The 17878-nt window shown below is 36.8% G+C and overlaps 1 protein-coding gene across 6 annotated transcripts in view; it reads left to right on the forward strand.

Annotated features, from left to right (window-relative positions):
* Positions 1-17878, forward strand: part of RYR2 (ryanodine receptor 2) — a 380370-nt gene that overhangs the window by 108891 nt on the left and 253601 nt on the right. For all 6 annotated transcript variants that reach the window (XM_088053181.1, XM_088053183.1, XM_088053184.1 and 3 more), the window contains exon 3: positions 6232-6336. In XM_088053181.1, the coding sequence (XP_087909307.1) occupies positions 6232-6336 (105 nt within the window). The remainder of the gene's footprint in view (positions 1-6231; positions 6337-17878) is intronic.

The following is a 17878-nucleotide window of genomic DNA, read 5'->3' on the forward strand; positions in this document are numbered from 1 at the left end:
TTAAAGTGGGGAAGGATTTTTGTCTTCACTGCTGTGCAAACTCATAGAGGATAAAAACTAGTAACTCCCTGTAATCAAATGAAGACTACTGTCTGGATACTGGAAGAATGTTGGATGTATGAACAGAAAGTATGCTCAGTGTGTCAAGGTTTTTCCACTGCTGGTTTTATCATATCTAATGCTTCACTTATGGGAGACTTCTGCACTTAGAGATCTGGACAAGATGGAGAAACTTTATATATGTGACCAGAGAGAGTATTTTTAAAAAAATTAAAACAGTGGCTTGTTTAGGTCAGATTAACAAGGAGATCACCATAGGCAACCAACACAATTCAAGAGAACCACTGAGGACATGGAGCTGGCTTGTGTTTTAAGGTTTGAAAAGGGAATGATTGCAATGTATTTGTGTCTGACCTTAGTTCCACCACTAACTGGTTTTCCCTGTGTTTGTCTCCTTTTTCCTTTTTTTTTTTTTTCTTTTTTTTGCAATTCTAGATATTGTTCTGATATTACCCTCCTGTCGGTTTCTTTTATCTCCTGGAACAGTTTTCCTGTGGAAAAAGGACTCTCTTGAGCTTTCAAATGTTAACAAGAAACTTTACACTATGTGAAAATGACATTTTTCAGGAAGTAGAACATGTTAGGATTTTTGAAGTTTTTCCTAGAAAAAGTGAAAAGCTACTTGTGACAAAAAGCCACTCTCTTGTTAAACTGCTCTTCCAGAAACATGAGGGCATTACAAGTTTTAGGTATAGTAACATAAAAAGTTTTGAATGCTGAGAATTTCTCTGCTTTTGAGGGAAACAACTGCTTGGGATGGAATGTCCTATAAAAGCCTGATACAGAAAGTGATGTTTTCAGACTGAAATAGTCAGCTGATAGCAAACTTTATGTAGGAGGTGTGCAGGCAATCTTCACGGTCTGCCCATGGTAAACACATGGGAGCTTGACACTTTCCTGGAGGAATTCCAGGGAGAGGACATTGTTACTTTACACTCCTCTCTACAGAATGGAATCCGTAAGGCTCATAATTCATTCTCTGTCTTTTCTGCTTTGGGATTTGATGAATATGGTTCATTCTCTTTGCCTGACAGGACTTGTTGCCAGACACATATATTTCTGTACTGGGTCCATTGTTTTGATGACAAGCTTGAAAAAAGGGAAAGCTAGGCCTTCTGTGTGGAGTCCTAGAAATAGAAGTTTTTTCTTGGTAATAGTGAGTGTGTTTCATCACTGTCACCAGACAGAATTTCATTTAAATAGAAAGGGCTGCCAGAAAGACAGAGATGTATAAATTGAAATGTAACTTGAAAATAGCTGATGGGTTCAGTTTCTTTCAGGCTACTCCCACAAATTGGACTACAGATATTTTGCTTAAATTCTGTACTAAAATTAATTTTCTAAGTCCTCCTACTTGGATTCTCAAAGTTAGGCATCTGTAGGCATCTAGTAAATGTGCTAGCATTAAAAAAAGTTATGAACACCCACATCTCACTTTTTACATCAGGCTGCTTAATTAGGTGCTTGTTTAGGCACTACAGTGTGAATAGTCTGTATATGGTTAAATACTAAATACCTGCAAGTCCACTTAATTGAGAATCTGGCTAGAAAAATAACAAAAATAACTGAGCTTAGGAGAATAACTAAGAAGCTTGCAAATATCTAGGAAGAGAAGTAAAACTGAGATAAATCTGCTTATTCTTAGAGACAGAATTTTGTTTGCTGATGCAATTTATTATCCTTCAGTCTTGTACTAATTATTTATGAGAGGCAGATAATGTTCAGTTTACATTCACAAGATTATATGCAACATATATGAGCAGGTTTTACATTACAGTGGCTTGTTAGCACTGTGTGATTGTCAGAGTAATGACAAAAACAGAATTTTGCATCTCAGCCTCTTGCTTTCATTGGAGTGTGTAAACAGAAATTCTCTAGAAAATGAAATTGAGCATAATGATTACATCCAGTATCCATGATTCACCTGTGGGTTGGAATACAGTTAGGGTTATTTTTACATATATTTCAAAAGCTTTACTCAAAACACCTTTTTAATAAAGGGTATGATTATCTAATTTGCAAATCTGCCTCCCACAGAGTAAAGTGTAGTTTAATATGCAAATATTACTACAGAAAACTAGTGTACACAATAAATGTAGTTTAAAATAACAGGAAGAATAAGGAATCCACCAATTTTCTAAATAATCCAGTAACTACTTCAGTAATGGATATGCCTTAAAAATTCCATATGATTGTTACATTTATTTTAACTTGTTTAATTTTGCTGATTGGAGTCTTACAAGCCATGATGAAGGAACAATAGAAAAACTTAATAATAATTTATTGTTTTTCTCCTAGAGGTGTACTGAATCTCCTTTTGAAATGCAATATACGATTTCTATTTATTTGTGTAATAACTTTTTAAAAATCAAACTGCTTGCATAGAGGGCTGTAATTATGACTTAGTAGATTTTCTAGGAAGAAAAATTGACAAGAGGGCAAATCTGAATATGAACTGGCAGCCAAATCAGTAATGTTTTAACTAATACTCAGATAAACTGGAGTTCCTACTATTCTGAGTAGTATATTTTATATTCAAACTCACTAAAGTACGATTTTACAAATGTGTCAGAAATGAGCTGAAAATAAATTGCATTGCATACTGCCATTCCTTATCAGATTTTTCCACTCATCATATGAACTGAAGTTATACAGATTCCCTGGATTGTCCAACATTGTACGCTCTATCACAAAACAAACCAGCCTCCCTCTTTGGAATATGAATTAATTTGCTATGTCTTCATTTAAAAAGTTACTGCAGAAAATATAAATATGATGAAAATTGGTGGAAAAGAAGGTTGAAGATTGCCAATATGGTTATTTATATCTGATGAGACCTCTGCTTTTGAGATGATGAGTTTTTGGGGTTATAGTTTGTGTTCTGTTATCAGAATAGAGATGTATTATTACCATTATTACCATTACTGTTAGTTAAACCTGATAGTTTTGGTGTTTATTAGAAGCGCATTGGTGGGTTGTTAAACATGTAGCAAAATATTTTCTTTAAAATTATTTATTATTTAGTCTAGCGCAGCAGTCACTGAAATAAATACCTGCCAACACATTTCACCTGTCCTGAAAAAAGCCTGATGTTGAAAACTAATTGCTGCAGGTTTTCCTTGCAGCCACTAGAATATGCAGTTGTTCTCCAGACTGGGTACTAAAATCTATGTACTTTGTATAAAGATATCTTTCTGTAGAGAATGTTAGGCTGCCATAGAACACCATCATCTGTCTGTGTGTGAGATAATATGAGAGACAATAAGGTAGATAGTCAGAGGTCTGGCAAAGACTCTGTTTTTATTTCCTCATTTTTATTTTATGCTTTGAAGAGATGGAGAAGACACTGTGAATAATTTTTGTTATACTTAAATGGGAGTTTTAAAATTACTCGGATTTATTATTTTTGGAGGGAGCTATTCAAGAGAGGAACCTTCAGTCTGTGTCTGAGGCCCAAAGCCTCATCCTTTAATCCTCAGTGTTAAAAGCATCAGCACTGATATAAAGTGTGTAGGGATGAGCAGAGCTGTAACTGAGGTAAATACATTGGCAGGTCTGCATCTGTCCCATGTTCTTCCATGCTTTGAATGTTGTATGTGCTGGGATTGATGCAGTCATGCTCGTTGGATCTTCAGTACAGCAGAGCTGGGTGAGGAACTGCCAGAGAGAAAGGTCTAATTCACATCTCACTGCAAGCATCAGTAGGTGCATCTTTCCTGAACCTTTAAGGGAAAAACATTTCTCCCTGAAGGCCACCAATTACCCAGGCATTCATGCAACAAAGATGAAGTGGGATAATATGCTCTTCCTTTTGCCTCATGAAAAAAACCCTGGCTCTTACATTTTGCTAGACTGTAATAACACAGTACTTTCACTTAATTAAATCAAAATTATCTCATACAATTCTCCTTTTTCACTCCCTAGAAGCAAAAAGTGTGCCTTACTCACCTGCAGTGAGAATAGCTAAAAAATGTTCATTGGGACTTCATACCTCATTTTTAATGGGTAGGAAAGGAAGTACTCATGGCTGTCTTGAACATAAAGGAGAATGAAATGGATGAAAGAGGAGGGTCCTAGTTATGTTGGTTTGATCAGTGTCTGGAATGATGCAGGATTTTTGGTATTGGAAAGTATACTACCTGTGGGGTAGGTTCAATAGTAAAAAAATTGATGTCTCCAAAATTGTATGTGTGAGACATGTTCTGCTAGCAAAACTGCTACTTTAAATAACAGTAATAACAATGGGAATATTGTTAAGGAGACTTTGCATACAGACAGAAAAGCAGAAAAGGTAGCCTTGGCCCATTTCTGAGCACAGTGTATGGAGCATTTTTTCTCTTTTGTTGGTACTCTTGTTTGTCAGCCTTCACTGGACAGAACAGAGGGTGAGCTGCACTGTCAGGCTGTGAGGCTTTCTAGGCTGGAGAACTCCCCTTATATTAACTGAGCAGAAGCAGCACCTTGCAGCCTGAGGTCTTTGAGTGCTCTCTTTCCTGCTTTGTAACACAAGGGCTTGCCATAGTGTTCTGACATTGTTCATAGTGTAGCTGACATTACAAGGATGTTCTGAAGACAATCTACTTGGTTGTTTGTTGGCCTAGTCTTAGCATGAAAGGGACTGTTGTAGTGTCTGACTAGCTATGAGAAACTGACAAATAATTAGAGACATTATACTGAAGGAGTTGGCTGAAAAATATTCCATGCCTAAAGTATCATTGCATAAGTCAGTCAAAACCCATAGCAAAAGATGATGCTATTCAAGTCTTTCTCATCTGGCTAAAACTTAAATTTAAAGTACAATTTTCCATTAATTTAATTTTTCATTAATGAAATATAAGTATTGGGAAATAATGAAAGATCTACTATGTATTAGACCTAAATTGCTGTATTTAGTAGGGATGAACAGCAATATAATAAGCTAGTAAGAGTGTGAGGTATTCTGAGTAAACTAATTTTTGGGGGGAAAAAAAAAAAGATTTTGGAACTACCTTTCACAGTTTGACCTTGGAAGTCGCCTCTTCACTTTGTATACAATGTACAGTTTGAGTATATGTGCAATTTTACAGCTTTAGCAGCAAAAGCATTCATTGTGTAAAAAACTGAATTCCAACAGTCAAAAAAAGTGTTCCTAAACTAAAATATGCAACTAACATGAAAAGAAAATAAAGAAGGAATATGAAGGAATTTCTGGAGGCAAGTAAAGGTGTGTAGGAGTTGCATGTTCTATTAACAGAAGAAAAGATCCCCACATAAAATCTAATTTTACTTTGCTACTTTGTAACTTAGACATTGCTGTTACAAACCTTTTTCAATTTTATATGAATTTTTATGATAGTCTGGAAAACTAACTTTTCGATAGTTCAATGATATTTTTTTCAAGCATGACAAGTTAAATAATAATTTTTGGAAGATTCTTCAGCTTTATCCCAGTTAGAGCAGCTTGTGGTGAAGTATAGCACTGTGCCAGGCTGTGAAGCTGCTGGCTTGGCCTTGATACTTGGTGTCCAGTATTTCTGCTATGAAAATTCATCTCGACCTTCATGATAAGGATGAGGTCTGGCTAACTATCAATAGCCTGAAGACTGAATTTGGTTTTCCTCACAATCTGAGCCTAATGTCTGGGACGTATGTTCCATGTGCTAATGTCTAAGCAGACCTGTCATTACTTTGCTTAGGAGCCTTTCCACTCCCAATTTTCTTCTCTGATTTTCTTTATACACTTTGCATTGCTGCTCCCATTCCATTCAAGGAGCATGTCCAAGAAGAGTCTGCCTCTATTCCCCTGTAATCAACGTTAGATTTTTAAAGAGAATCGCAAGATCCCTCTCCTCCTCTCCACAGACACAGGGGGAGTGCACTAGCCCTGACATTCATGGCAACCCTCTGCTGAACTTGATGAAATTCATTGATTTCTTCTTTTACTGAGAGTTTCTTTCTTTTCTAGAGGGGACCTGATACCCCAGGAGTCAGCTTGCACATGCTGAGCAGAGCCCTGCTTCCCTTTATTGGCTAAAACTTAACTGCTGCAGCCCAGTATGTGGCTGGATTTCATAGCCTCAGAGATGAACTAGATCTTTCTGATCCATGGATAATGAGGAAAAATAGAGCCACCGGAAAGTGCCTCTCAGGAAATGTGTTACTGATGTGATCTCATGGCTCTCTTTTACCTAGAATGTTCCACCTGATTTGTCCATCTGCACCTTTGTGCTGGAGCAGTCTCTGTCAGTACGAGCCCTCCAGGAAATGCTGGCTAACACAGAAGAAAAGGCAGAAGGGGTAAGTTATTAAATATTCACTCTTTTTCATCTTGCAAAATAGTACTTTATTCCTATGGTACTGCAGGTTTCATGACTGTCACGTGCTTATAGCATGGTTGTGTTGAATTTTCCTCCTTTGCTACAGGAATGTTTTTTTGGAAATTATAAGCACTTGCAGTGTCCACTGAAGCTTGCCAGAGTTGTAAATTCACAATTTCAATGTGCTATGAGTCAGTACAGAGTTACAAGGGTGTTTTAATTCGAGACTCTTATAATGTGTCATGTAAAGCTTGATCACTTGTTCTGAACAAATAATCTTTCTGAGCATTCCTGACTCTATTGGGTGAGACTGTAAAAAGGTCTTAAAATGACTTGGATATATGCTGTTTGTGTCTAGAAATAATGAAGCTGTTGTGTGTACCCTGAGCTAAAACATGCTGTAACAGACCTTTAGGCTGATGATAAAATATTATTGAGCCTTGGTGGACAAGAAATAGCAGCCTGGAAGATGAAGGATTATTCCTAATAGGAATGAATTAATTTTTTTATTAGAAAGTAGTTATTTACAGATAAATCATAGTAGTGTAATTAATGTTCCTGCAGTGCAATTGATTTGATTTGTTATGCTGTAATTGAATGTTCCATATATACCTTAGTGTTCATTTGAATGTTATGCTCTAGCTCAAATCCTGTAAATTTTTGAGGAAGAGTGGCTGTAGGCATAGGAGTTAAACAGGCAAAAGAGAAAGAGGTGTTAATCATAAGGTGTTAATCATAATCATCTCGCAAGAAAGCTGGCAGGACATAAACATGCGTCTGATATTTATGGGGATGCCTCAGGGATCTAAACTAATACAGAGTAGTCAGTCCCGTGAAATGCCAGACTGAAAATGGTATTTGGGAAATAAAGTCTGGGAGCAGTCCCATGGATGATCCAGAGTGTGTTCTGCCAGTGAGAATTTGTTCCAAGAGAATGAAAAGCATATCTGAGAGAAGACGTGGTACCAGAGTAAGGGGAGATGTACTTTTAAACTCTTCTTCCCTGTGTGAATATTGAAACCAAGAGCAAGCAATTCACAAGGAAAAAAATAAACGAACAGGCATGTGTTCTTTTGACATAGTGTCAAAAATCACAGTCCAAACCCAAGGATGGACAGTGATAACTGTGTATGGCCACATGTATGAACAAGAGCAACAGTTTTCTTTCTGTTTATTCCCACCAGATGTGAGCAGGAACATGAACTAAAGTACAGAGGAACGTGTAATAAAGCAGTGCTGTAGGGCAGAATGCAGTGAATTAAAAAGCATTCAATTTTTGAATATGAAGTATTGAAACTTCTCTTCAAATCATAACATCAACTTGCAGATTTTCTGTCTTTAGCAGAGTGCTGGGGCCAGGTGTTAAAAAAATACTTGTTTTTAATACAGAGATCACACCCAGAGAACACTGGAGAGTGAACAAAGCTCTCTGCAGAATGATTACAAAACGTGAGCTTGGTTATTCTGCTGGGAACAGGACAGACTTAAGAGAGCTTTGTAGGTGTCTTAGGTTGAATTTTTGCACTAGTTCTGGACTATTTTCTGCACTAGATGTAAGTAGGAAAAGATTTTTATAGGACACACTGACAGATGAGACATACCATGTTTGGTGGTATTTTCTGGAAACAATTACTGATGTTTTCTGTGCATAACCATGAAAGTCAGAGTAGGTCAGAGTTCTGGACATGCCTAAATAACACTGATGGCAGCTGCACTGGTCTACACTGCTCTGTACTCGAAGGTCTTCTGAGAAGTGCACAGGAAAGATAAAGCAAAGTTCTGAGTGTGGTCATTATGTGGCTCTTGGCTGTTTACACAGTAGTTTATTGTGCTCTCAGCACCTGTTAAATGCCAAAGTAGCAGAAGATACAGAGCTACAGCTATACCAACACAGAGAGATGGTGATGAGTAAATCATAAATATATTTCCACTGCAAATTTTGATGGCTTCTGTAGAAATGCATTAGGAATCTGCTTGTGTCTCTTGTATATTAATATATTGATATTAGAACAATCTTGAAAAGAATGCTTTGTAGATGAACACAGTGTCATATTGTTGTCAATGACAATATTTTTCTTTTTAGTAAGTCTCTGAAAGTTGAGTGATGATGATACTAAAATGACAGAATGTGTACTTGTTGATAAATTAATAGAACTGACTTTTGGTATCTGTTGTAGTTTCTATGACAAATATACAAATTTGCCATTTATATTTGTATCTCATAGGGCAGGTACTTATATAGGCAGATTTATATTTGTTGCAAGTAGCTATTAGAAGAAGTTTTAAGATACGAGGTAATTTGTCTTACCTGAAGCACTACCACCTTCCTGGAGAAGCATAAATTATTTTTATTAAAACAAGAGTGTTTAATTTCATGTAGGAGAAGAAAGTATAGCAATTTTTTGAGAAATTGTTGCTATGAACTGCTTTCAGCATGACCTCAGTTTTCTAGTGGAAAGAATCCTACAAAGGGAGGTCTTTTCAGTACTCAGCTACTTTTCATTACATTAGAAATCATTAAGATGCTGTGATTATAAGTGGTCTCCTTGTGCTGATTTGCCTTTTGTGTTGTGTAATCTCTTGAATGCTATGTTTATATAATAAGTATTCTTGTTATATAACAGGTAAGTTAGCACTAATGCAATGGTTGGGCAATATGAACAAAATCTCATGCTGACTTGAGTCAGAACAATAAGCAGCTTTCTTGTGCCTAAGAAAGAATAACTGGATGCACTTACTGGATTTACTTCTAATTCTCAATTAGTATGCTTTATGTGTGCAAGATTACATCTGAAATAAATACCTCTCTTTTTAGTGCAAGAATCCCAAAATGAGAATTTCCATACTTTGTGAGATCAGTGATCCATCTATCTGAGTATACCTACTTGACTCTTCTGAACCAGATAAATGCTAGTATCAAAGGCAACAGTGGAAAATGACTGAAATTTCCGAAGGAAAAATGTGTGTAGTGATCTGTTTCTTCTAGGCACTGAGTAGTTATTTTGTGCTCTGAGGTTTCATCATTTCCCTGTAAAATACTATGCTTAGCTCTGACAATTTATTAAAACACTGACATTCATAGCTTGACTGAATGGTTTTGGTTTCAAAAATAAAACCACAACCATGTTTATTTGCTTAGGTAGCATTATTTGCACTTTTCATTTTAAACAGGTAATTTTTTATTTTTTTTTATTTTGCTGAGGTCTGGAGTGCTATATGCATGTACCACTTCCATCAGTTCGTCTGCAGGAAAGAAACAAAAACCAACAAACCAGAAATAGATAAGGAAAAATGGAGAAATCTTTTGGAGAGGGAATAGTAAATTATCACATAATGAGGAGTATCATCACATAGTCTGGGCAAGCAGAATTACAGCTGAGCTGTCCTACACAAGGGTGACCTACAGCCTAGGTATTATTTTGTAATCATTTTGGCTCCGTTTTTAAGTGTAACTTTTTATTATTAGAAAAGCAGATGTAAGATGGATATTGAAGTCCTTATGTATTTATAAAACATTTAAGACCATAAAAAGAATTGAGGCTGTTCTTGGCCTGGTTTTTATTTCCAGTGAACCTTCTCTGAACCCAAGAGCCTTGTATTTCACTGAAGCAGTTGGAATGATCCTGAGGAGGCAAATCCATAGCTTCTGGAGTAATTTAGGAATGGTCATTGCAACCTGTTGGAACAGTATTTTGCTGTTTTGCTTCTGAATCTTTTTCCTCTGATTATCTTTTTGGGTAGTTTGATTTTTTTTTTCTTTTTTTAAAATCTTTTAATATATTTTAAATCACATCTTCCTTTCCTAGATTCAAGACCTCTATCATCTAGTACTTTCTTCTTGTGAAAGTGATCAAATACCATAATCAAACCAGTTCCTGGAGATTTTCTCTAATTTTCTTAGGAAATGGAGCCTGGCCAACTATCCATTAGTGCTCTTGAATTCAGTAACTTCTGCGATTTCTGGACAACATGAACAATATTAGAAACAGGGTTAGATGGATCTTCCAGATATGATGGATTTTGGGTAGGAGAAAGGGATCTAACTTTTTTCCTATAATAAAAGGATGGCAAAGTTTTCTGTTTTCCATTGCCATCAACTGTTCTTGTGCTGTTGCACCTTCTGCACATCTTCCTTTCACTGAGAAAAGGTGTCACAAGGACATGGGAAGGAAGTTGGCAGGTGTCAGGTAGGGATTTATAATTTTGTGGTTTCTTTCAGTTCTGAGATTTAAATGTTTTTTCATAAAAGTTAAACAACAGACCTGTACATTGCATGCTTATTACCAGTCTCACCTTTTATGGCAAAGAAAATTATTTCCTTTTGTCCTGCTGTATACTCAGTAGAAAAACGTATCCAGAAGAAAAGGTATCCAGACATATTTGACATGAGAGATTGTCAGGTATTTTCTTAGTGGGTTCAAAAATTATTTAGATTTTGTCTGAAAGGTTTTTCTTTTTAAATAATCCTCAAGCAAACATACTGTATGAAAAATAGGTATTAAGATAAAAATTTGCCAAGAGGGTGGCAAATTACAAGTGTAAGGTAACTTTCATAAAGCCCATTGCTTCTATTATTTGAACTATATTTCAGAGGGTTTTTCATATGATTCAATATGAATTATTATTTTTCTAGTGGGAGAATCTGTATTCCAAACACCAATACTCTCTATTTATATAAAAAGGGACTAGTTTGAACTTTCATTCTATTCTAATGCTTTTGTTACTTCAGAGAGATAAAAAACGGTTTTGGGCACAGTGACTAGGTACAGGAAATTAAATTAGCTTGGCATTTAAAAGGAGACATTTTCCTGTAAGTGGACAAGCACAAAATCATCTATCATCTGTGTTGGCTGGAACAAAAAAGAAATGATTGTTATTCCCTGAGTTAAACTTGCTTTGCCTGCATTTTTTGAAATATATCCAGCAGTCTCATATATATATATACACACACATATATATATACACACACACACACATATATGTATATATGCATACATATCTATAAATTATATAAATATATATATGTAAATACAATGTACTATTTTTCCACCTTGATACATCTTTTATAGTCCTTCATGATAATTGTAATAAATGAGGCCACTGAAATGTGAAGATTCTGGATATTTTACATGCCATGCCTGATGAATAGACTATATACATATGTGTGTATTTATATATGACACATAGAAATACAGGTGTATGTGACTTGCTTACACATGCCGGTGTGGTGTACATCTGTGTGTGGATGGGAGATCTTGTATCCCAAAAAGAGAATTGTTCTTAACTGCTCCATCCCTTTGGAGTGATTGAGAACTCTATTAATAAATTGTCTTTTACAACAGCTTTAATTAGTTTCTGTCAGCAGTGGTAAAACATTCTCTTTTATGGTCTACCAGAAGACTGGTGAGTGCCAAACCATTCCAATTCTGTTGTACCATACATCCACAGGAAAACCTCCTATCATTGGGAGGGTGTAGAGTTGAGAGAGGTTTATTTTTGTGAGAGCTTCTGGAGCTGCTGTTTGTTGATCTGTGCTTTGTTCTGTCAACACAAGGTGTATTCATGGGCTTTTTGTTGATCAGGTATATATAGGAGTATGAGACTCCTGTAGGTTTTTTTGTTTGCTAGTTTTTGTTTTTTCCAATCTTATCAGCGAAGTGTTTGAAACATTCAATTCCTTTGCTAATGGCTAGGCTTCATGCTACATGAACTGCTCACTAGTAAAATCATCTGCACTTGGAGTGTATTGTGTTTCCTTTGGAATTGTGTTTTAATGACTCTGGGAGGACAGATGCACAAACTCACTTATCCTCAATGGAACCCAATGGATTTCTCTCAGCTGCTTTTGTGTGCTTTCACTTCAAGTGCAAACTTTTTGACTGCTTACTAGAAAAAATGTAGTAGTGAAATAAGAAAGGATTTCTTTGCATGTCAATTGTAGCAAGAAGGTGAATGTGTAAGTAGTTACAATTTCTGTTTTGAATGTCATAATAAACTAGGAACTAGAATACATCGGGGGAGTGTAGGACTCTCTAGAATTTATATTGAAATGATTTTAAGTGCTTATTCAAAAAACACACTGTATTTGATTATTTTTTTTTTCTGACAAAACTTGAAGTGGGTTTTTTTTTGGTATTTTTCTTTCTAGACTTCATTATGCAGGGGGAAAAAATTGGTTCTCAGTTGCCTTAGTATGCTTGAAATTCATTTACTTTTAGGTAAAATGAAATGTAGGGTTAAATCCCTTTTTAATTTCCTGCAAATTCATCTTAGTTGCTACATTATCTACTGAACACTTCAGTGTGCAGTTTGCTACATTTTCCCCAGTATTTATTTGCCCAGCAACTGTGCTATTCTAATACTGTATGCCATGAATATTTGCTGTGCTTGGAAGCTCTATCCTGTCCTCCTGGTTAGTAATGAAGATGTGAAACTCTGTCCACGCCACTATCAACTCCTGAGGGCTGGCCTTCCATAGAGCTGGAGGTTCAGAGCTGGAAGCAGACCTCTTTCTGTTTGATACTTTTGGGTGTTCTACTAACCCATCTGAAGAAGAACATTGGTCATGGAAGGAAAAATCTGATTGTGGAATGATCTTCTTGGAATACTCAGGCACGGCTGCAGTTGAGCTTAGGGAGAACTGTAGCCAATTCAATTTTGCCGTTGAAGCGGAATGGAAAAGTGAGAATTAAAACAAGAATTGGTTCAGATCCATGGTCCTAAGAAACAAACAGAGAATAGCTGGACAAAAAGTTCCTGACTATAATCAATGTAGAAGTCACTGAAACCAGCACTTCTATGTTTTGAGCTGCCACGAGGATGGCTGAGAAATACTGGCAGAGAGATTAGAATGAGGAACTCAAGGTGTACTGTGTGCTTTTTTACCTTGGATGAAAAAAGAAGGGGATTGATTGTTTTTATGCATTTTACCTGTCAATTCTATAGGCATTATCCTTATGCCATCTATGTAAGCTATAGCTTATTAAAATGTAGTATGGCAACATAGCGATGCTTTTCTGTAAAGATTCCCTGTTAGGTCCTGAAAGAGCTTGCGGTTTTTTATATGAAATTTAAGCACAGCAGAATTGAAAATGATACAGTTAAATTTGTTTTCAGAACCAAATCCCTTTTTTTTTTTTTTTTAAATCAGGGGTTGGAATTGATATACTAAAGGCTATTTATGCAAAATGATGAAAAGATAAACCCCACCAAATCCTCACATTCAGATACTGTCCTAGAATGTTGAAGAGTCTCAGTTTTGCTACTCAATCCTATGTAAAGCTGAGATAGCCTCCTAAACCACTCATTTTCTTAATGCTACCAGATGTCTTGACAAAGCTAGTAACACACTGAGTTTTTGAACTGGGCCAGTGTTGATAAGCAGTTGGAATAAATAAGCTAAGTGATGATTGCTGCTTGCATTTTTTTCTGATTTTGTTTGTCTTCATACCTCAAGACTGATTTATGCATGCATTGAGGCTGGTGAAAATAAAATAATATTAGAAATTGGGTCCTAAGCGTCTCAGACTACCCTCTCTGCTTTATATAACATTGATTTTAGTGGATTCTTTAAATCTGTTATGTCATCTGGGCTACTGTGAAAACAGAATTAATATTTGTGAGGTTAGCTTTACGGTAGTGAATATCATAAAATGGATAGCATTTAATTGTCATGTCTTTAGAAGACTTTTTTTTATCAATATTTATTACAATGGTTGCACAACAAGCTGGAACAAAACAAAACGGTAAATGACCACACTCTCATCTACGTGTTGCATGAGGCAGATTTGATGTTGAAAAGGTTATGGGCATGTGAAAGGCTGCATCATAAAACACTGACATTTTTCTGTTTGCCTTAAAATTGTTACCTTTTTTTTGTAAAAGTTAGCATAATTTTTTGAAAACACAAAAACCTTTTACTTTAGCTTAGTCAAAAGTGTTTTGAGATACTAAGTTGTTCCTGATTATATATTATCTTGTCTGCTACAATTCTACTACTACTGATTGTACAAACTGAAGTTTTACATTAATCTCATAAATTTATATTAAGCTGAGGCAAGGCCTGGATAAAGTGATACTCAAGCATTGTATTCTCTTCTTTTGCTGTGTGCACAGCTGTAAGATGAATTATTTGTAGAGCACAAGACCTTAAATAGAACATAACTTTTACTTTGGTCCAGTTATATTGAGATTGGAGGTAATAATTATCCAATGTTTTTAAACAGACTGCTTATACTCAATAAATATCTCATATATGAAAATTCTACATATCTCCAGTTGTATTGTAATGGCTTCCTATAGGGATAGCTTCCTGAAATATTTGGCTAGGTTGGTTCAAAATTTTAAAAAGGAAGGATCCTTTTTTCCAACTCATTGAGTTACAATAGCAAGTTTAAAGAATATTTTGGTGAGTGGTGTAAAATGTTACGAGTGTAGGAAGTGCATAGAAGTGCTGCAGAGGCTGGCAGTATGGGAAATGTTAATTGTGTCTGCAGTACTGTGTAGCAAGAAACAAGTCTCCAATCAGGCAGCTCCATAGGATCTCAGCAGCTGGAGCTGGAAGATTACACGTGGCATTCTCTGTCTTGAAATGTGCTCAGTGTTGTCAGCCTCCAGGAGTTACCAGTACCTTCTGTGGTAATTAAAGAAAACAACAAACCATGCAAATCCTCAAATTCAGTCAAGATTTTTTGTTTGTTCCTAACTCTTGATATCCTGCAGGGTCCAGCACCTTGGGGTGCTTTTGGTTCTAATGGTGCTCTATATGCATCATAGACTTCCATATTGTTTAAGCTGAGATGTGAAAAGTCCTCCCCAAAGGGGTAACATTTGAAAAGCACCTACCAAGGGTAGCATTAAAAGAAGAGATAGAACTGGTGTAGTGAGACTGAGCAGACAGGATTCCTGTCTTGAACAGGAAATGGGGAAGGAATTGAGTTTGGGGAGGGGGTAGGTTCATCTCTGTATTGCTTCTGTGGTGTGTCTGTCAGAGCTGCTGATAAACATGCACAATTTCTTGGTGGCTGTCAGTGATCTCTGCTGCTGAGCAGGTCTGCGTAGTGATGTAATACTTGGGGATTCATCTGCGTGTATGTGACTGCATCTCCCCAGGGCAATAGGAATTTTGAATCCATGGTGGCTACATCACTGAGAAAATCTATGGTATCTTAGCAAAAATAATAGGTTTATTGAGAACAGGTGGTATTTCACCTCTCTCTGGAACAACCATTCATCTGTGGAGAAATGTTTTCTTTTGATGCCCAGTTATTCCTTAGTGACTGTGGTAGTGTTGTAGAGAGTCATCAAAATGGTTTGTTTCAATTATCATAATCAAACAAGAGCCTTCCAAGCAGGTGAGTGTATTGATCTCGTATTTAAGTACCGCTGTACTTAATATGAGAGCTACACTACTTCAGGTCCAAAGTTAACATACCTAGGTTTTGTTTCTCTCTTACCATAGGGAATGACTGTTTTTTAAATAATTATCAGGATGGTAATGCTTGAGCTGGGGGTGGAGGGAAGGAAAGTGAAAGAAATAAAGGGGTTTAAGATTGGGGGTGTTAAGTAAACAGAGGGAGGCTGAGAACAGGGAGCAGCTCTGTAGGCAGAGGTGAGATTTTTGTCCCTGGCCTCCAGGTGCCTTATTTGTGGCTGGGTCTGGGACCTGAGCACAGCAGAGAAACCCGAGTGAGCAATGAACCCCCGCTCTTCACAGGGGCACTGACTTACCTTTTTGAGTGGTAGGATCATCCACCTATAGACCATGAGGATGCCTCAGTGTGTCTCAGGATCCCTCAGCTTTTCCTAAATGTGGATTTTAGTTTTTAGTGTTAGAGTGGCCACTCTTGTGAACAGGGCCTTGTTCCTTCAAGGTTCAGTCAGGACTGCAGGCTCTGGGACAGGGAAGGGAGCTGCCCCTGCCCACAGCAGCATCCTGTGCAGCCAGTCTGCTGAGCTGCCTCTGGCCTCTGTGGTGGGGAGTGGGTCCCACGCCAGCAGGATCCATTTTTGGAGTTGTTAGCAGGATCTCAGCCATGGTTGATGCTCCTTCTGTTTTCCTGCAGGCAGTCTGGATTAACTTCTTCAAAAGCATGCCTGATAGATATACGTGTATGCACACACACACACACATACACATACATATATAGGTTTAAAAAGAGGCAATATGACTCTTCCTGACTTCTTTGTATGCACCTGTCCTTCATTTTTCAAGTGAAAATTGAAACCTCTGTTTTAGAGTACTGTCACAATGGTAAGTGAGAAGGTGAGGTACTGTCCCCACATTGTTGGGTTTTTGAACTTGATCCATAAATATTTTTTTGACAAACATGAATAGTTGCTGAGCTCTGAATATTGTCCTCCCATTCCCCTGCAGTCTCTTCTTTCTGCCTGGACTACAGTCTTTTTAGAATTTGCTAGTTTGACAGTTAGTTGCCCTTTAATCTTGTAAATAACAGTCATTCCCTCTGTGTATAAATAGATAAGGCATTGGTTTCCTTTTTTATGTCATAGGGGTGAAAGCTCAAGCCTTATTTTTCTCTATGGAAATAACGTAATTCTAAGTAAGCAGAGCAAAGGAAATAAACTTGACAAGAATGAAGGGTATTCAGGCTTCTGCTAGTAAACCTGTGTTCTAATTATGTTGGCTGTTGTCATCTGCTTCAGTCTGGGGAGTCCTGTACTGTTGCATATAATTTTTGTAGTTAATGCTTGTTTCTGCAGGTACTGTTGATGGAGTGCAATGCGCTTGTAATTATGGTGGTACATGCAGCTTCCACTCCTGAAGCAGCCTTTGATAGCTGACAATCTGTTGACAAATATGCAGAACACTCACTTTTTTTGAAAGATGTTTCTATTTAAAAAAATATTGGGATGAGTCACAAGATAACAGTACACAAATAGCAGAAGGAAAGCGATGAATTTGGAAATCTTGTTTTTTCTTAGTGGTGCTTATTTAATGTGGTAAATTGACATAGTCTAGTGTATATGTAGGTCATTTGGCAACAAACTATTTCAGTTGTCTGGGTATTCATGCATTTTGGTCTTCCTGTAAAATTCCATTTGCAGGTGGTGTTTGTTAGAATGTAAGAGATTTACTGGGTATAGCTTGGCTTCTTCAAAAGAACTTGTGCATTTGCCCAAATTTTAATAATGTCGGTAGCTGATTAAATCCTTTTCCTGTTCCAAGAAATTTCAGAGGGGGGGTTTCTTATTCTCTCTGCTCAGCCATATGTCACTATGTTTTAGGTACGTTACTTTGGGAAATACAAAACCTTTGTCCTAAAGAAATGACTTGCTGGTGGGTTTGGAGATCTTCAGAGGAACATATTAGGCAGCCAGCATTTGCCTCTGCCCAGAAGACCACAGTTCTCTTTCTGTGTGCTTTCTTGGTGTTATGGCAAGCAGTATGAGACTCCAGTGCTTCTTTTGAATCTCTGAGTATTCCAATGAATATTCTTTTGACTCTCTGAGTATTTTATAAATTTATAAAGTAATTTTTTTTTTAGGGAACTGAGACCTTT

Source organism: Pseudopodoces humilis, chromosome 3 (assembly GCF_049639895.1).
Source record: "Pseudopodoces humilis isolate 2021_Gansu_Grassland_sample_001 chromosome 3, ASM4963989v1, whole genome shotgun sequence".
Lineage (NCBI taxonomy): Eukaryota > Metazoa > Chordata > Aves > Passeriformes > Paridae > Pseudopodoces > Pseudopodoces humilis.